At 38.9% G+C, this 20,614-nt stretch overlaps 2 protein-coding genes across 4 annotated transcripts; one reads left to right on the plus strand and one right to left on the minus strand.

Moving 5' to 3' along the window:
- The first annotated feature begins 855 nt into the window (after positions 1-855).
- On the plus strand, positions 856-5,971 carry LOC113297421 (inactive poly [ADP-ribose] polymerase RCD1-like). Of its 3 annotated transcripts, none has more exons than XM_026545878.1 (8): positions 856-1,063; positions 1,608-1,671; positions 2,400-3,658; positions 4,006-4,247; positions 4,526-4,650; positions 5,000-5,179; positions 5,266-5,364; positions 5,617-5,971. In XM_026545878.1, exons 3-8 carry the CDS (start codon positions 2,529-2,531, stop codon positions 5,671-5,673), a joined length of 1,833 nt encoding a protein of 610 aa, XP_026401663.1. In that variant the 5' UTR covers positions 856-1,063; positions 1,608-1,671; positions 2,400-2,528; the 3' UTR covers positions 5,674-5,971. The 3 variants fall into 3 exon arrangements, with proteins under 3 accessions (XP_026401663.1, XP_026401662.1, XP_026401664.1); XM_026545877.1 differs by having other exon boundaries at positions 1,613-1,671; XM_026545879.1 differs by lacking the exon at positions 1,608-1,671.
- A 173-nt stretch (positions 5,972-6,144) lies between these two features.
- Positions 6,145-20,366, minus strand: LOC113294675 (probable inactive shikimate kinase like 2, chloroplastic). The gene is made up of 9 exons (XM_026543057.1): positions 20,267-20,366; positions 8,499-8,809; positions 8,213-8,406; positions 7,597-7,791; positions 7,453-7,514; positions 7,168-7,234; positions 6,979-7,097; positions 6,671-6,847; positions 6,145-6,579 (listed from the first exon to the last, which is right to left on the minus strand). Exons 1-9 carry the CDS (start codon positions 20,364-20,366, stop codon positions 6,473-6,475), a joined length of 1,332 nt encoding a protein of 443 aa, XP_026398842.1. The 3' UTR covers positions 6,145-6,472.
- Between the last annotated feature and the right edge of the window lie 248 nt (positions 20,367-20,614).

Consider the following 20,614-nt stretch of genomic DNA (forward strand, 5'->3'; position numbering starts at 1 on the left):
AGGTACCATCTGATAAGTAACTCTCTTAAGGAGAAATAATGTACGTGTATCTAGATGAAAACAAAAATAGAAAAAATATCATTTACAGAAAAATTAAATAGAAAATCACTTCAAGGCTTCTGAAATGATGAGTGCTCAGTTTGGGATTAACATTGTGATAGTATTTGCATTTGAAATGTGTATTGTGTGCTCAGATCGAAAAATATAAGCATGTGCAATTATACTGGAACAGTATAGTGTGCACCATGTACTTTTTTCTCTTGACATTTGTGATCGAAATATGAAGAGCAAAAATCGGTCAAAGATAGAAGACTCAGGCAATTGACCAATTGATCAAAAGAGGGTAAAATTTAGTTTTCTCTATAAAAGATCTTTTTGTGTTGTTGCGAATTGAATTAGTGTAAATTGCATCCGTCGTTGAACATAAAAACATATAATGTGAATCCAAAAAATGGTGAATATCGACCCGATACACCGATTATGGCATTAGCCATAGCACCGGCAACACCCCTTCTTTTTATATATTTTCTTTTGTAAAAAGAAAGGGCTTTGCTACATTCACCGAAGGTGAACACCGAGAGGAGATCTGGCGATCTCAAATGTCCATTCTCTGTATTGGGATAGGGATGGGCATGAATGGGCCTCACCACTCTCTCGCACGGTGCACACCCGATGCGTTCCCTACGGTGCATGTGTCATTTTCGGAAAAGAAAAAGAGAAAAAACAAGCGGAAAATCTTGATCGTCAAGTTAAAGTTATCAAACGAGATCCAAACACGTGTCGAATTCTTTCTTTTAGCCCAAGAAACGACGCGTAGTAGACTAAAAACGCCGACTTAACGAGGACGTTAACAAACGGCGTCAAAACATCTTCTCAGTAATCCTCGTTTTCGTGTGCTAGGAGAGAGAAACAGAGAAGAAGTTTGTGTCAATCTGTAAGATTTTTTTAAGAGAGAAAAAACTTGAAACCTAATCTATCATTCTTCTTCTTCTTCGAATTTTCTTCATGAAATTTGTGATTCAAACCCTAATTTTGACGCTTTAACGACCAATATCATTAACAGGTAATTTAGTTGACCTTTTCTCTCTTCTCCTAAGGATTTCATAGGTTTTCGTTTTCAAGTTTTATTAGGGTTTTGATTTTTCTTCGTGTTATCAATGGGATCTAGTTATTTGCTGGGATGTCTATTTAATAAGACTCTATTCTTGTTGTTAGATCTGTTTTTCAGTCCTTTATTGTTAGGTCGGTTGTTTATGAGATGTTTTTTTTCTTCTGAGTTTGAAAACAAAATTGATTAATTGAGTTGTGAGGAGCTGGAAGTGTGGTGATTTTATTTGGATTTTGCAATTAACCCAAAATTCTCTTTGATCTACACTGTAAAGGTCAACCACATGAATAGGGTTTCTGTATAGTTTCTAAAAGAATTCATACGTACGCTGTTGAAGATTAATGGAGTTTTGACCGTTTTTTGTTGTTGTCGTATGTTTTAGTTTATGTTGGTTCTGCATGAGGTGTGAATTGTTTTGAAGAATTTACAAAATTTTTTTCGTTCTTTAATTTGTGGACTGAGAAAGAGAAAATTTGTTTGGGTTGTCTGTTTTCTTGAGGTCAGGGAAGGAGAAATAATACTTGTACAATATGAACACTAGCAGTACTAGCAGCAGAATAATGGTATGTATTCTGGTTGCAGTTTGTGTCAAAGATGCTCTTAAGATGGTTTAACAGTGCTGTTCTTTATTTTGTTTGATTTCAAATGAGTATGTGCATCTTTAAAATTATTGTGATCTTTATGCGTTGATTGGGTACTTGTAGTAAGACCTTACCTTTAATCAGCGTAACTAGTAACATTGAAGAGAAAGTTTAGGGGGGGTTCAAAATTATTCCTGGCATAATCAGTATCTTAATCAGGCATAATCTTCTGCCACCAGAATGTTATAAACATCGTACATTTGTTGGACATAATACCAAAAATGATTTTGCTACCTTAAAGATTTAGATGTTTTTGCACCTTCTGACTGACCATTTGGTAAATCATATTTTCTTTTGGTATAATTTGGTGATTGGCTTAGGGAGATACCAACTTTGGGGAGAGGGCCTTTTCTCTTGTACCCAGAGGCTAATCAATTCTCAGTTCTTTCAATTATTTAATCAACCATGAGGCTGATACTTCAATTATTTAGTTAATCAACCATGAGGCTTGTTAAAAATTCCATGGATTTCTCTCATGCTAAGATATTTTCAATACCCTGAAACGCTTCTGCGAATGAACGCATAATTGTAATCTAAGCTTATGATTTACTGTTTGCTTTATCTGTTTTGTTTTATACTTAGTAAGCTGTTGTAGTATCTTTGTTGAAACAATAAAAAATGTATAAATTATTGGCTACTAAATTTTTCAGGACAACATGCACATTAGCTTCCTTGGCATGGTTTTGTTTGGGTATTTTTAGAGTAGGAGTTGTACAGTAGGGTAGTTTTTGGACTTTTGGAGTTAGATCTGTGCATAGGAATTACTACAGTAAAGAAAAATGGACGTGAGGAGCGCAAAGGTGTTGGGTAATGGACAAACTATAGTGGTTGATTTAAAGCGGAAGCGTGCAGCTCAATGTGCAGCACAATTTACTGGAGCTGCTCGAATGGCTGCACGGCAGTTTCCCGCACTATCGCCTCCCAAGAGGCTTCGTCAGCGGACGAGGTCTAGTGGATGCAAAAACAGTTGTGGATCCCATTTTAAGAAATCATTGCTGAAGAACTATTCAAATTTTATGAAGAGTGGATTGCCTCAGCGTTTGATGTATTACAATGGTGACTGGGCTGATTTTCCTGAAGGTTTTATTGGATTGGTCAAAGAAGATTTCCGGGTAAAGAAGGCGGCCATAGAAGTGGAGTTCAAGGGTCAACGTTCGGTTTTGGACTTCCTTCACATGGTTCAAATTGATTTGAAGACGGGTTTACAGAATCCGATTGCATGGATTGATGAGGAGGGCAGTTGTTTCTTTCCCGAATTATATACTGATGCCAACAAGTTACATGATTGTGCTCAGGCTGCAAATGAAAAAGATGGAACATATTTTTATTCAGAGCCAAACGGGATGCGTGAAATAAAATTGCAACTGGAGATTGAACTAACTGGAGTTGATAGCTCGAAGATGGTAGAATGCATTGAAGAGTCTAACACTTATGTTAAGAGGCTTAAAATTGATGGAAAACCTGTCAGCAAACATTATGAGATCGAACAGGATGACAACATTGCTGATTTGAAGGAGGTAACTGGGGAAAACAAGTTGCCTGATGCAACATCTAACTGGCAAAATGCTTCTCTGGAGTCTATGCAGGGGAAGTTGTCCTTGGATTCCGTGCAGCACATGTTCCTTGAGGGTATGGGTTCATCCTTTTGTGCACAAAATATACTTGAGATACGTCGTGGTTCAAGTATCTCTGCATTAGCAAGGTTGGAGCTCTTTCAAAAGCAGATAGAGATCACTAGGAAGTATCGGGGCAATGCAAATGTTAGATTTGCTTGGCTTGCTTCTTCCAAGGAAGCTTCATTCCGGATACTCACTCATGGTCTAGGGATGGATGGACTGGTTAGTATTGGGGGACTGGCTAAAACTAAGCCTACATATGGCTTTGGTGTTAATCTTTCTGCAGATGTCAGGTGTGTTTCTTGTTTCTGCTAAATTTCTTTGCTTGTTATTGTGGTCAATAGATTTTTTTTACACTTCATTGGTCCCATGTGGGAGAGAAGCTGCCAACTACATATGGCTTATATTTACTCTCTGTGTCCGTGCATATTTATTCTCTAGAACGTGGAGATCTTAATGAGACTGTTTGTATATTTTGGTACGAGACCTCTGTTACAGACAGGACTGTTGGGTTTGGCAGCTCCAAGATATTACCATGTTCCATGCTCCTATTTTGTCTTAATATTTGCTCTTATCCACTGAAATGTATAATATATATCTCGAGATTTTTTCTTCTCATATTTTGTTGTTGTCTTTACAGTTCAAGTTATAATGATGTTGACGAAAATGGTGTACAGTATATGTTGTTGTGCCGTGTTATAATGGGAAATATGGAACTTGTTCAACCTGGATCTGAACAGTTTCACCCAAGTAGTGAAAACTTCGATAGCGGGGTAGATGACTTACAAGATCCCAAGCATTACATAGTATGGAATGTGAATATGAACACTCACATCTTTCCAGAATATGTTATCAGTTTCAAGGCCGCATCTGTTGAGAAAGGTGATATTTGAGAAGTACAACCATATTCTTTATTTCTTGCTATAGTTATATTTCATCATAAGATTATCTCGATGAGGTTCCTTCTTTTGGCTAAATTTGACCCATAACTTAGATATCTGGTCATTCACCTAGGCTTTGGGTCTCCCTTGACTAACACTTGTGTCAGTTGTTGATATGGGATGTGCAGAGTTAGTGGGTGATGTTCACGTTTAGGGCGATTTTTTTTATTGTTGCACTCGTGATATTGAGTGATATTGAATCTGTTAATGGTGGTACAGGTCAGGTGGTTTCAACATGCAGAGTTGACGTGTCAGGGGTTACTAATTCTAGAGTTGATGGGTCAGGTGTTACGAATTCTGCCTCGTACCAGCATCAAGTTCAGCATTCTTCCCCTGTTAATTCAGTAAGCCCCTCTTCCATGAGATTCTTTTGTAACTGACCTTTGGGACTAGTTTTCTGGTCACGTTCATATACATATGTGCAAGTCATTACTTTGCTTGTTCCCATTTATCTGACTGTTTGGATGATAAATTTGTGTAACCAATTTTTTTAGTCATGCAGAAGGGGAATGCATATATTTGTGGACCCTTCCTCAGTATATGCGGCCCAGTAATTTTATCCTGTTTGCTTGTGGCATCGCAGAAACCATCTGTTTTGTCATTCTGGTGTGGTTGAAGGGTTTTGTATTGAAAGTTCTAGCGTTTTATATTTCTGCCATCTCTCTGACAATTAGCGGCATCATTACTTTCTAGGTTGTAGAAATTCATCATCGTGTTCATCAAATCCCGAGTAAACTTCCAACCGTTGGATTAACTGCGCCGAAGATTCCAAATTCACCGTGGATGCCTTTCCCGATGTTGTTTGCAGCTGTTAAAGATAAAGTTCTACCGAAGGATATGGATTCAATTAATCTTTTTTATGACCAGTTTAAGGTTTGTAGTTACGAGCTCCCCTCTCTCGTATTCTGTCAATTTCGCTTTAGCGACCTAATATTATTATCCTCTACATAATCTATCAGAAGAAGATGATAACCCGAGATGAGCTTGTGCAAAAGTTGAGATGGATAGTTGGTGATCCTTTGCTGAGGTCCACGATTATCAGTCTTCAGAAAAGCAAGGTAAATAGCATGTGATGATTTATGCAAGTTGCTCTTTCTTGTTTGCATAAAAGTACTGGTCGAGTTTCTAGACTAGGATTTGTGTACAATTCTTATGGGGCCCTAAGACTTTAATCTCAATTCTTTGCAAATTTCTTTATTGAGATCCAATCTAGTTTTCTCATGTTCTTCTAGTTGCTGTACTTGCTTCAGAGTGTTTTTTGCTGTGGATTAAGCATTTTCAAGACATTTTATGGTTTTGTGCCTTTTCAGCCCCATTCATCTACACCAACTGGTGAGCTGGCTGTAAAGAAGATGGATCAGAAGTAGAGTTTGGACCTCCCGTACTGGTGCTGCTGCTAATTATGGGTTAGAGAAATGCGTCGACATGAAGATGTGAATATCTGTTTTAAATTATTTCATTTTTAGTAATGTTTAGGAAACAATGTGGTTTTACTTAAAAAACTATTTCAGCTAGCTGATGAAGAGGGATTTTCAATGATGCTTTTGTTTATGACCATCTATAATCTATTTTGGCAAATTTCTGGTTCTCTTTGTGTGTGTTGTATTAGTGAACTGTTAAACATGTATATGTATGTCAGTTCCCAACAGGTTTGTTCTGGTGCCAGCAAAGGCTATTGTCCTGTAAATATTGATAGTGGCCGTGCTTTTTGTTTCTCTTTGGAAGGGTCTCTATGAAGGGGCTGTTGGGTTTGTACTTTAAAGTGTTAAATGCAGCTGTTGGTTCATATAGGATTTTCACTCGCGGTTGCTCTTTATCCAGGAAATAACCCTAGACAACCAGGGTGAGATTAATCTGACATACTGACAATGCATGGAAGGTAGAGGAAATGAGAGCTGAAGAGAAGCCTAAACGCCCAAACTGCAAGGTGAGCGCCAAGAGAAGTGTATCTAATGGCAACAAAAATGTGACTACATAAACGCCAAAAATGTGACTATAGTGAAACTGGTATAAGCCATAAGCCAGATAAGCGAACTGGGATAAGCCAGAAGCAGCACAAAATCTGAGGAGAAAATGCTTGAGAAATTGGTGCTGGTACTGCTGCTGTTCAGTAATCCGGTGCTCTACATGTGAAACTGCTGCTGTGCTGTTCAGTACTCCGGTGCTCTACATGATAGTAGGTTCACCTGATTTGGCTGATGGGTCCCATCCAGGAGGCTTGATGTTTGGCCAATCACCGCGGCATCCCAACTTGATGTAGAGACTCTTCTTTCCTTCAAAAAAGAGAAGAGAAGAAATGGACTTGGATACTCCTGTCTTTCCTGTTAGAGTAATGTCAAGGGAAAGAAAAAATTTCTAGAGTACCTGAAAGCTTCTTGTCTGATAGGATTAACCTTTTTAGGGCACTCAGACAAGCCTGAGCTACAGCTTGAGCATGGTTAGGTTCCCACACTGCAATCTTGACTACCACTTCTGCGTTTGCATAGTCCGTGCTCCCGTCTTTGATATCCCTCTGAACCTCTTTCTTGGCTGAATCTTCATCTGCGTCACAAATTTTGGTACAAATATTTATAGTTGCTGCATCAATCAATTCGTTTTAAGTAGCTCCTAGCAACATAATACAAATAAGTACCAGCTATAAAGAGAAAACAAAGAAGCACTACAAGTTTTACCAGCTGCTTCAGATTGAGACAACCATATGGTGAATCCTGAATAAAGATGTCTCCACTTATCCGTTCCCCTTGCAGCTCCACATTGTCCTCCTAATGTTGCGACAACAGCTCGAACATGACTGCAGATAAGGAGATGGAATTAAAACCTCTCCTCCGTAAGACACAAAGAAAACAGACATTGACAAGTACCTGCTGAGACTTTCCAGAACAGAACTTTCTGCTTCTACTACAGACTCCATGCCCTCTGACATCACCCCTGGAAGTGATTAAACTTGTTAATGAACTACAAGATGGGACACATTATATCAGACTGAATGAGGTGTGACGGAAACCTATGGTTGCTGTTAAAATTTGTCAGTAAACTCTCACTTAGGAGCTTTGGAAGTGCAAGCAAGAAGATACAGTTGGTGGAAAAACAGTTGTGGTTGTTCTATCAAAATGGATAGTAACGAAAATCGAGTTTACTGAGATTACATGATTCAATAGTCTGCTTAGCAAAAGATTCCAGCAAGTCCCTCGTACTTAGTGGCGTATACCTGAGAGATAATTAACCAAATAATTCTCAGTAATTTTGTATAGATTGACAGGCATCTTCATCACTCGGTCGAAGCAGCTCACCCAATACCAGAAGCAAGTTCTTTAGCAACTTTCTGATTGATTTCGGCAGATTCCCCAACTAAGTAGATTGAAGTTCCCTTCAGCATTGGTACAATTCCTTCTGTAAGCGAATCCCACGATTCCATGAAATCAGGCCATTTCATGTCTGGGTCATACTTTTTCAAGTTAACAACTAGTTGGTCCTCGTCGATATACCTGTCGCAAAAAAAAAAGAAACATGTTATAATTTCATCAATACCCATAACAGCACATCAGGTCGTCAATGCCATCTCCTAACCAATAGACTAACGTAGATCAAAATAGGTCTCTGGATAATGCTTATGAATAATAGTGCAAGACGGTCATCATCATTCAATGCTCACCAATGTACTTAAATCTGGCACATCGGGTCGACATCGTTTTTTCCTGACCAGATTACTTGGGGAGATCGAAGCAGAGCTCGGTCGATAATGCTCATACTCACGTCGGTCATTATTACTACTTTTCCTATCCAGGGTTCTTTAGCAAATCGAAGTGGTTCTCGGATACACAAATTTGGTCAAAATATTAGTTTTTTGGATTTCACACTTCAATTCATACATATCAATCTCTTTATTAAAACTTGAATCATACTAACCATATAGTTTCCGCAGGCTTTATCTTTCCATACAAATTAGTAGTTTCAATTAGGGTGATAATAGACCCAAAAGATTTCACTCTAATTGTAATTGAATCTTCATTTGCATCCACAAAAATATCTTTAGAATTTGGAATTTCTTCCTTTTCACCGAGTTGTAGCCTCAATTCTACCTCAGCACCACCATCGGAAAACTGCTCAAACAAAAATTAACACAAAATATACATCTTTTAAGTTGTGCCCACAACCTCAAAACCAATCACATACTATAAATCACGTAAATTACCACACAATTTTTAGTGTGAGGCTGTTGACAGACTTTTGCAGGAGATGCTTTGAAGTTTGTTAAGAAATTGAGATTTAGTGGACGACGTTGATTTCTTACTCGAACAAAAATTAGGATGGAATTTGTTGTAAAGAACACTCTTTGTCTGAAATGCAAATTCTTGGGTTTTGAGAGGGTTTTGTGTGGTGATGAAGTAGAGAGTCGAGGAAACAGAGTGAGCAGTCGACATTTTTCTCTGTGAACAAGAACGAGAAAGATAGGATAGCAGAAGTGCAGGAAATGAGGAAAAGGGTTTGGCGCCCTCAAGTAATCTCACACTTAATTTACACCAGATATGGCCGTAGATGTCCTTTGCAGATTCTGGATCACGGTAGCGGATTTTGGGCAGCTTATTTTTAGGGCTACACTAAACTTTGAAGGGACTACCGGAGGATAACAAAAAATACTCCCTCCATTCTTTTTTAATAGGCCGGTTTGGGATAGCGGGAAGATTAAGGATTTTAATAAAACCAATCATTTCCGCTGTTATTTCTTGTTTTGTTTTTTTTTGCCCTCTTTCCCGATAAATTCCTCTTTCTGAAAACAAACGAAATTGAGAAACAATTTTCCAAATTCAAAATTCGAAAGTTAATCACCCCATAATAATTTTCCTTGGATTTTAATCTGCTAATGTTTTTAATTTAAGGTTTTCACCCAATTCAAATCTGTTATCAGATATCTTACTCTTCTTCATCTCCTTCTTTTGGTCAAAAGAATCTCTTAGGCCAAGCACTATGGTGTAGGGCATCCCTTCCCTATCCCTCAAATAAAGGGAAGGGATGTCACAAGGAAGACATCCTCACCATGGTGCCCTTTTTTCCCTTCTCTACACGATACGGCTACTCAGCAGCCGTATGAGTAGTGCGAATTGCCGTATAAGTCAACCCGTTGACTTGACCGATACGGCTACTCAATTTCCGTATTATAGGTATAAGTCATCAGAAGCAAGGTCGCTCGGACATTTTTTCTTCTTCCTTCTTCTTCTCTATTTTTTTCCTCTCTACAACCCCTTTCGATTTCAAGACTCTTGGGTGCGATTCAGGAGCTAAAATTCAATGGGTTTGTTCCTTACTACCCTGAGAACTATTTCCTTTTTCAATTTCGAGTTTCATCAACAAAATCTTCCAAGGTGAGTGTTTCTAATTTTAGGGTTTAAATTTAATTTGATTTTGATCATGATTAATTGAAGATATTAGGTTGATTATAATGTCTCCTTGCATGTTGTTTGAAAGTTTGAGACATTGTTGATTGAATTTGTCATATTTTGTTGATTGAATCAAAGTGGTTGTTGTTTATGATTGATTTTTGATTTAGATATGGTATTGTTATTGATAATTTTGGATTGCTGGATGATTAAATGAATATGTATTATGTCTAGGATATACTGTTGGCAGAGAAATTGTATTGGGATGGATAATTTTGGATTGATTGATGATTTTGTTGTAATGTGATAGATAATGTGGCTAAGATTTTTTGTTGCTTGAGACAATACATTGTAGAATTTTTATTAAACATTGTTTTGTGATGATTTTGTTGTAACGCGTGTTGTAGATGTACTCCGATAATTTTCAACAAGTTATAGATGATAGAATTCTGGTTTCTTCGAAAGATCATAATGAGCATAAATTGAAATCTCGACAGATGATAGGAGTAAACCACTAAAACATCGAAGTAGTGTAAGCAGTCTTCACGAAATGTATACCGAAATTTGTAGATTTCCACATGCTAGACAACTTGTAGACGACTGTGGGTTTGGTTTAATTTTCAGAATACATTATCCAAAACTACAAGACAACTGCCTAACTAGTGGTATATTTGAAAGGTGGTGGCATACCACTAATACATTTCACTTACCTAGTTTTGAAATAGGGTTTACCCCATTAGACTTCACACAACTTACCGGAATTCCTATTGGCCAAGGAAATCCCATATCATTGGAAGAAATGAGTATTGACCAATTGCATGAGATTGCTGCCGAAACCATAGATTGTTTGCTCCCATATATTGACGCGAAAGCTACAACAAGAAGAAGGAGAGGACAAGAATATAGAGAAATAACGGAAATACAAGAGGTTAGACAACAAGACTTGGTCGACTTGAGAAAAAAGTTGTGAGTAGATGCAAGGGGATCAAGAAAAGTTCGATTAAATTGTTTCTTGACCATAGAGTCGGCCTAGACAACGATGTTGTATTTCAGGAGCAAATTGCAAGATGGTTTTTGATGTGGTGTTTTTGGGATGTTCTTTTCCCAAACAAGAACAATGTTGTTGAGATTAAATGGATAACTATAACGAGGGATTTAAACGTGTTGCGTTCTTTGCAAATGGAGTCTCGACGAATTGGCTTGCAGATGGAGTTTGATTATTAAACATTGTTGATGGTGGTTTTTAGCTTAGGGCGAAAACTATAAAAGTCTGTCCACCTGACCCGACATCAGAAGTAGTAGACCTTGATATATCTATATTCCGCAGGGAATTTGGAGAATATATCAGAATCTGATGAGTGCCTATGTCTCTCTTCATATTATATTGAAACTCAAGCTCCTAGATGAATTTTTCACTAGTATAGAGCCTAATGAGTATTTAAGCTCCTAGCTGCATTACTCACTAATGCCGGAGCACGCCTAGTATTTTCTTATGCCGTGTTCCCCAGCTGAACTCTCAATATTGGCATGACACGACGATTAGTGTTCACTCGCAGCAGAGTAACACGAATCTCCCGAAGTGTCAGTATTGAGATCTGCATGAAAACACTCACACAACCTACACCACTCTCTGATAAAGAGATTTCCGTGTCAACACGCTTTTAACTAAAAGTCGGCACGATCGAAGCTTTTAGATTTCTTAAGGAAAACCTAGACTGTCCATGTCAGTCCTAAAAAGCAATCACGACCACACGATTTTGCCAGTCGATTCAACAAGCTTAACCTCTTCCCAGTGGAACTAGGTAACCTCCATAATGTCCACCGGCAGGCCCACTAGCATCCCAGCCGATCAGAATCCTTTTAGTTCACCCGCAACACCCTCTTAACGTTAGCCAGAACATGGGTGATCGCGTTGTTGAAAGAAAGCTCAAACGAGCTAAGACCGACCATAACGTTCTCAAACCCATCACATCCGTCCAACTTAGCCGGCCTAGTTGGACGATTTAGATCTTCTTTCAAACGATCAAAGAGGTATAGTTATGATCACCGGCGACTCGCCTTCATCCCTGGTCGGTCGAACTACACATAGAAATCCAGGAGCGCGTCAAACCGCTTGCCCAAAGTAGGGTGATCGCGCGTTCTTTAAACCCTAAATTGAGTCAGCGGCATTACACAACTGTCACAAATCGATCACGGCCGTCCATCTTCGCCAGCCTAGTCGGATGGCCTAGACCTAATTTTAGGTGGCCAATGAGGTGCTGGCATGCTCACCAGCAACCCATCTTTATGTGTACTTAATCGACTTGTACAAATCAGCGACAAACACCCCAAATCGTTCAGCCAAGATAGGGTTGGCCACACGACTTCTAAACCCTAATTTGAATCAATGGCAGTAAACAACTGCCGCAAATCATCTCGTCCATTCAACTTCGCTAGCCTAGTCGGATGGTCTAGATTTATTTTCAAGAGGCCGACAGGGTAATGCCGCGATCAAACGATCGGCCAAGTCATGGATCGTTCATAGGGTTCCCAAACGATCACTCAAAAGTGGCCATTCACGCTACTTGTATGATTCAACAACAGTCACAACTGCCGCAAATCGTCTCAGCTACTCAATGGCTAGCCGATTTAAGCGGTCCAGATCTAACCTTGATCGACCGATATGATTTTAGAATGGCTACCAGTCGCCACTCTCCTATAGGGACTGATCGACCACTCCCTGGTATGCGTACGTAGCTCCTATTAACTCCCTGAAAGAGGGCGGTCACGCTCCTTTTAAGACACTAAGCTCCGCGACTAACTCATAGGAGCTCTGAAACAATGATACTTCATGAACATCGATCATTTTCAACAGCTTGTTTAAAAGCGATGCTTTATATGCATCGACTACAAAACGATGTTTTATAAATATTGATTCCACAAATAGTTTTGTTATTTAACCTAAAAGAACTATGTGTTGCTTTAAGCGGAAAGTCACACGACTTGACCCACTTACTCGAGACATCAAACATGTCAAAAACTGGGGGATGCTTACTGGGGTATTGGTCTGGTGGTTTACGGCGTGCGGCGTGCAACGCGCCCATTACGAGAAAGTGTCAGGAAAGGCGGACGGTTAATAAAAGTAAAGGAGTAGTGGGAGTAAGGCTGAGCGGTCCTCCCCATGATGGAGACACGATTGTCGCCACTTTTACACAATCCACACTTCTCCACTATTTAACTGCCTCCACTTCCTACGAGATCAGGGTGTGCGCTCAATCATGACTTGTATAAATAGGTTTTAACCTATTTCGACAAAGGACAGAGGTGATCAACACAAATATCCAGAAAACACCAAGAACTGATAAGCTTACATTCTGCAAGCCAGTTCCACATTATGATACAAGTCATAAAACAACCACACCTTCGTAATTCAACATTCTGATCTCAAACACCTTCTTCGCTTCCCTCCCAAAGATCAACCCTTCTCCTTCACTTTGTGACCGAATTGAATCTGGAACGACCATCTTAGTTTAGGCCAGAGTCTTACAGATTGATCTCTCGAATATAAAAGTACTGTTGTGCAGTACATTTGTTTAGGGTTTGAATTCGTTTCTCATCAACACACCCAAATTTACCAAAAATAGCAGAATCAGTTTTTACCCCAAAACAAACATATTTGAGAAATTTCCATGATATTGAGATGACATAGGATTAGAATCTTGATCCATATCTTCATCTACACCTAATTGTACATTTGGTACATATTTAAGCATGTCGAACTCACTATCTCGAGTAAAGGTTTTTTTTTGTGTATTTCAATATAATAGCTTCTCGTAATTATCATCTACATCAATGTAAACAAACCATAAATAAGATACACATAAATAAAACTATATACAAACAAAAATGCAACAACTATAATGAACATATTTATATAACATACCCGATTATTAGAGTCCAATTCCGGATTACTTGCAACGGCTCTTGCAACACATTCAAAAAAGTTATCCACTTCATTCTTGATTACGCTAAACCTATTACGAACGCTTTTTATAGTACGCTCGTGTCGATTCCCACCACAAGCTTCCACAAGTTTTCTAAAATGGATTTTATAAAACTTATTCTTATATTCAAAACTACTTTCACCTAGAGCACAATACTGAGTAACAATGTGAAAATCTTCCAAAGTACTAAATCTCGCTCTATGTTTCCTTTTTTTCCTTTGACTCTCCGACATTGATGAGCAAAAGAAAATTTAAAACTCTTAAAGAAGAAAACTTGAGAGATTTTAGTGAAGAAAACAAATTGTAAGAAGAGAGGATTTGGAGTGATTTGAGTAGAGAATTGGAGTGGTATTTATAGAGGATTTTGAAAAAATGACCGTTGGGATCCGACGGTGGATAAGATAGAGCCGTTATTAATGATGGATGGTTAGAATCGGGTGTGAGAGAGGTGTAAACGAAAAAAGGTCAAACAAATATATTTACGGAAACGGCTACTCAGTAGCCGTGTAAAATGCTACGACAACTCAATAGCCGTATCAACTGCGATATGGCTATTGAGTTTCCGTAAAGCGTAAATTTCTATGGCTGCTCAGTTGCCGTGTGATTTCCCTTCCCTACTCATGTAGGGATATGGGAGACCATAGTGGTTGTGAATTTTGATTTTTCCCTACATATGAGGGATAGGGTAGGGAAAAGGAGCACCATAGTGCTCGGCCTTATTGTTGCAGTGGAATCAAAGCAAAACACAAAGAGGCATAAAATTTTTTATTTATCACCGTAGTAGTGTTACATGGATACAAATATCCTATATATATACATGGAAAGGTAAACCCTAGGTATCTTGTTGGGCCGCACATCTATGGGACGTAGGCCTACAACACTCCCCCTTGTGCGGTCTAATAGAACTTCATACACAGTGCTTCACATATAGTGTTTCAAATGTAGTTCTTCAAATGTCGCCCTCTCCTTGATGACTTGTGCATAAATCAATTGCCTCATTAAAACTTTGACAAGGAAAAACCCAGTGGGACAAAAACCTTGGTACAACTCTACACACGTAGTACTTCACATGTTGTCTCATACTTTACATGTAGTTCATCACATACAATACGATCTTCAAGGACCGACAAGTCTAAGTTAATTGCATTGTTAAAAAATTCATCAGGGAAACCCAGAGGGACAAAACCCGAACTAAAGAAAAGAGTACAATATTAAGCAAACTTAGAACATAGTTAGACTTGAATACGTCATTTCATTAAAACCTTGACAAGGAAAACCCAGTGGGACAAAACCTTGACGAAGGGAAAATAGTACAATGTGACAGATGCAAGTAAAGGTGATCCATTGCAGATGATCACTTTGCTCTGTTGAAGTTGACTAGTTGCTTCACAACTCCTAAAGGCAGAAAATCCTCGTTGGAAAGGCAATAGCCTTAGCTAGGAAACTACTTCCCGGTGTTTGTTGTTGTCTCATTAAAAACCTTGCCGAGTAAGAAAACCCTGTGGGAAAAACTATTTTCGATCAAAAGGAAAAAGAGTACAACACAACTTCAATTTCGAAGTAAAATATGTCGACATCATATCCTTGGATCCTCCCCTGATGTCGGCATCTCCCCTGGTTACTTTCAGAGTTGTTCCAGACAGTTCCTTTTGTCATGTACTTTTCGAAACTGAATATCGGCAGTGACTTAGAAAATAGTCTACCATACCCCCCCTGATTACTTTCGTTGGATAAGAGATTGTTATTCCTTCATAATCAACAACCTTTGGATTGCAGTTCCTTTAGCATTCCTTTGCAGGGAAAAAACAAACTCATGTCAATGGTTACTTTAAGTATATGATTATGTTAATTATACCATTCCAATGACGTTGCATTGGCGCTGAGATATATCTAGCTAACAAGTTCACTGAGGATGTAACATTTGGTCGAGTACATTATGCTAAGTACAATAATGCGTCTATTGTACTTAGATAAGGGAAATTCATCTCCCGACACATCTCGTCATCTTCCTTTAGACGAATTGGTCATTTACTTACATTTGAACCTCGACTAATCATGAGAGTGCTAGCAGGATGCCTGTCCTTGTTAAATTGCCTGACAACTATAGACCTACGTAAATTGGTGGAATAAAATACCACAAGCTCAATTTTCGATCGAGAATTCCCTAGATTTCTCATCTTAAATTTGGATTTATATTAGCTTGTAGGATCTCTTATTACATCAAGAGCACCCATCATTTCTGTACCATCGACATAGGTAGATATAATTCCAAATCAGGATCTTGCTTGTGAATACGTAAGGAAAAATACTGTTAGAGCACTGCTCGGTCGAACTAGCAAGCGTTGCTATCTCAAGCTTGTTATTCAGTTTGAAAACGTGCATTGTGTTCATGAATTGGTTCTTGTATAAGTACTTTGTACACTTACAAACCAAGCCGAATATGTTACATATGTTTCATGGATATTTCTATGAGATAGTGATCATTTGAAAAACTTTCTTAAAAACACATTTAGATACATTTGATTATCCATCATGATTGATTGATTATCATATTGAGTCTAGAAGTATTAGATGAATATAGATGAGCTAAAAGTGTTCGTATGGCTAACTTCGGTTAACTATTATTGAGCCAACTTGTTATACACGTGTAGATGGTGGATTTTCGACAAAGGCTAAAATCGTAAACCCAAAATTATACGAACTCCTGATCCAGCAATCAGATGTGAATATTGAAACACGAGTCTCTCATCGAATCCTCTGACTGAGAATACTTTCTCTCAGAGTACATGCGGATATGTAGTCTCTCGGCTGCACAACGACATATCTCATGAATACTGAACACTTCAGTAATCATTTATATATAGAATCACGAGATTGACGGCTCCTAGACAGCTTACTCTGCTAGTATAGAGCGATAACGTCTTCAAGATACAAACAACAAGTTTTCCCTGACTATATTAAAGGATATGAAGCTCTAGCAAGCTCATGTCAGAGTAATTAATGCTCCTAGAAAGCTTGCTCTGCTAGTATAGAGCCATCAGCTAATTATTCTTATATTCTTGGATTCATCCACTGAATTTCCGAAAATATTCAAATATTTTCGCAATATTTCGTTACTTCAATCTATGGTTCTTCCCAGCAGAATTCCATGGATTAGTAATAAATATTTAACGCACGGGCGTCTGAGCTACCTCTGAGTAAGCCCCAGCTCAAAAGATGCAAGTGTACTCAACGATGATGCACTAACAATCACCGCACGAACGAGTATTTCAGAATACGACGAAACGATGAACCTATACAAAATAGGAAGGAAAATAATAAATAATTAAAATATTGACCAAGGCGCTGGGAGCATGGGCCCACCGACTGGTCGTCCGTGTCGTGATCAATCCCACGCCAGTTATATATTTTTTTTTTCATATTTTCTGTTATTTTCCTTGATCTCATGAAAATCCTTTCATTTGAACAAATATCCTTCGTTTTGAGGAAACTCCTCGATTTCGTGGTGTTTCCTTCACACCAAGGAAATAATATAAAATTAGGGAAAATATTATGGGGCCGTGATTATTGGCCAACCGGCCATGCCTTGATCCCAACCGGCCCCACACCTCATGGTTCCTCATTATTTTATTATTATTTCCCTAAACTCATGAAAACTCCTTAATCTCATGGTATTTTCACAAAACCATGGAAAATATAATATAAAATTAGGGAAACCCGTGGGACCGGGCCCCAGCCGGCCGGCCATGCCTCAGCCGGTCCTGCACGCCCTATTATTTAATTATTATTATTTTAAGGTTTCCTTGATCCCATGAAATTCCTTGATTTCATGGTATTTCTCTCAAATTATGAAAATTCCTTCAAATCATGGAAAAATACACATAAAATACAGAAAATTAAGGAAACTCGTGGGACCGGGCCCAAGCCAAGTCTTTCTGAATTCTCCAAATTAAACTCCCAATCAAAGAGTATATCTGGAGTCACAGTATTTCTGTCCCTAGTGCATATATCACTCACGATACACAAGATAATACCTACTTGCATTGTTAAGTCATAAGCACGTCCAGGGTTCTTATCAACGATCATGTGACCAAACTTCTTCCATATTTTCTCATACAAGCCTGCATATCCAATGGGAACGCTGAATCCACCAACTAGTTCATGATACAGGAGTGAAGCATCAAATGGAGGATCAAAAGCAACTCCTGCACTTGGATATTCATGCACCACTATACGGTTCTCAATTACTGGGGCAGCTTCTACAATCAGGGAAAGAGTATTCTCTACCGGTGTTTCAGTTTCTTCTGCCACTGAAGCAGCAACAATCTGGGTTTCCACAACTTCAGTGACAACCTTCTCATGGCCTTGAAGTGCAACGATGGTTGTTTATTCATCAATAAATCCAGGGCAGTTCGAGTTATCCTCATTGGATTCAATATCCTCAACTTCGGTATTTGACACCTAATACGAAGATTACATGAGGTTAGAGTCACTTAAGCATGAAACCAAGTGATATTATAAAATACAGTATACAAGCAATGCAACATCATCAAATTTCATCATTATGCACCCAAGACGCGAGCAAATAGCATGAAAGTCATGAAGATACGTTTTACGGTAACCTCGTCTGAAGAAACTATACTCTTCCCTGTACTAGAAGACAAACTGGGAGCAACCTACAAGAATTCTGAATATGGGTCATATACCATTCTCTTCGTATGGATGTCCTCTACAATATGACAAAATTTCATGACAATCCGATGAACAAGATAGGAGATTTGGTCAAAACATTGAGCAACATACCATCTGAAAAAGTTCTGAAAGCCTCCTGGAAATATTCTTTGCTAAAGCTTGAAAATTTTCCGGGCTTAAATATGCATATGCAGATCATGAAAATCCGACTCCATATGAAGGTTTTACGGCGTTTTTGCTAAAAGACTGAGTTCTGAATTTTCTGACGACGAATTTCGACTAAGTTTTTCATGTATACACATGGATTCTCATTCATTCATTCACAAATCAGCACTTTCATACTTCTATGAAGAAGATACAAAACATGTACTTACTTGGGGGATCTCCGAAGTGTTCGAGGAATTGGGATTGTCCGTGTTAACGACAAAGGGCTCATTACTTCTATTCGGCTACGACTCTTTATAAGTGCCTTCGTATCTATTCTCAGAGAATGGTCGAGTATCAGCACTCTCCGTCTCCATGACGACATCCTCCTGGACACATCCTCAACAATCAACATTTTATCTAAAAAGCATCATAATTGAATATGCGAAGGAATACTTACGGCTTCTTCTTCATCGCTCAAATCAGGAATTGTTGCAGGAAACCGAAGACCATCGATACTTGATGGAGTAAAATTCTGCAACGGAATAACAACATTGATTTCATGATCCTAATAATGTGGGCGAGAAAAAGTCACAACAAGGGGAATGCCGAGAACTCACCAAAGAACCAAATGGGGACTTTATGGTATTAGGTAACAGCTTATAACTTTTGTTCCTTCCTTCTCCACCGTGAACAATCGCTTCAGTTTCTGAGAAATCTACACGGATTCGAGGTCTTACATTACGACCGTCCTGTGGTAAAATTCAGTAACGTAATTATAATATAGTTCTCATAATTTCATGAAGATTATACGAAGAGACATACCTGAGAATACCCTGGAGACGATTTTCGTTTATCACCAGAGAGATACTTCAATATTGGTCGACCAGAAATCATCTCAGTAGAAGGAGGATCCTTCACTGGAGGCTGACCAGCCATCACGTAATCACGCAATCGCTGAAGTTGTTGATCCCAAAAGTCTACATAACCTGGATTTACATATGCAAATCTCTTGGAGCAAGGAAACCAGTAATTACTTCCTTCCACATGAGTATGGTCTAAATGGGTTCTAAGCTGTTCAACTGATGGCTTCCTCCTTCGAAAAGTTGGAATACACTGATCCATACCCATTTGTCGTGCTGCTCTGTCAATATTATATTCCTCCACTGAGAGTCCTCCATATATAGCCCATATCAAATGACCAGGGGTGCAACTCAACATGAAAGATCTTTCTCCATCACTCAGATTTGCACCAGACATCAACATCACGCTCTCTCCAGTATTGAAAGTTGTTGGCTTGGAAACATAAGCAAGAACTGACACCCACGGGCGGAAATTGAACTCAGATTCATCATCCAACACATCAATGAGACGTGCTTTAGACCGAGGTTGCTTTGTATACCAACGCATGATTATGGCATTATCTTTTTCGGAGAAAATGTGAAGAGCATCAACATTCGGTCCTTACAAAATATTACGTGGAATAGGCGCATAATTCTTGAAGCGCTCCCACATCAAAGCTTGAAGAAACATCGTATTGGCATAGCACTCAATCTTCATAAAGCCATTCGATGCACTGGAGTCTATAACCAAGGAGTCTAAGTTAGAATACAAAGAACCCAGGAACAGGCTGCCTATTGGGAGTTGCTCACCTTGAGCCATCTTAATAGAAAAGGGTATCACGAAGGGCTTCAACAAGTTTCCACTGTCTTCAAATATGTCTCTCGACAGCCATAAAAATAAGAAAGCAGCAATGGGTAACATACCGTCGATGGGTTTATCAGAAATATCGTCCTTTGGCCACCAGCATGTCAACCAATGAGAATAGCACCCTTTACTGCCAGATGCCTTATTCACTTCCTCCATTGCAGCTACCAAAATGTTAGAAACCACAGCCTCCTCATCTGAAAGATCCCCAGGGAGATTGCCCGTGATTGGGAGATGCATCAAAGCAGCCACGTCCTCTAAGGTAACGGTAAACGCTCCCCATCTGCATATAAAGGTGGGAGTGGGAATACACCAACGAGCAAGTATAACCATAATACCTCTCGCATCATGGAAAATGAATAAGTCTCTAGAATTCTGAATAGCTCTCGTCACTTGCGCCTGATCGA

The sequence above is a fragment of the Papaver somniferum genome, chromosome 7 (genome assembly GCF_003573695.1).
Source record: "Papaver somniferum cultivar HN1 chromosome 7, ASM357369v1, whole genome shotgun sequence".
Classification (NCBI taxonomy): Eukaryota; Viridiplantae; Streptophyta; class Magnoliopsida; order Ranunculales; family Papaveraceae; genus Papaver; species Papaver somniferum.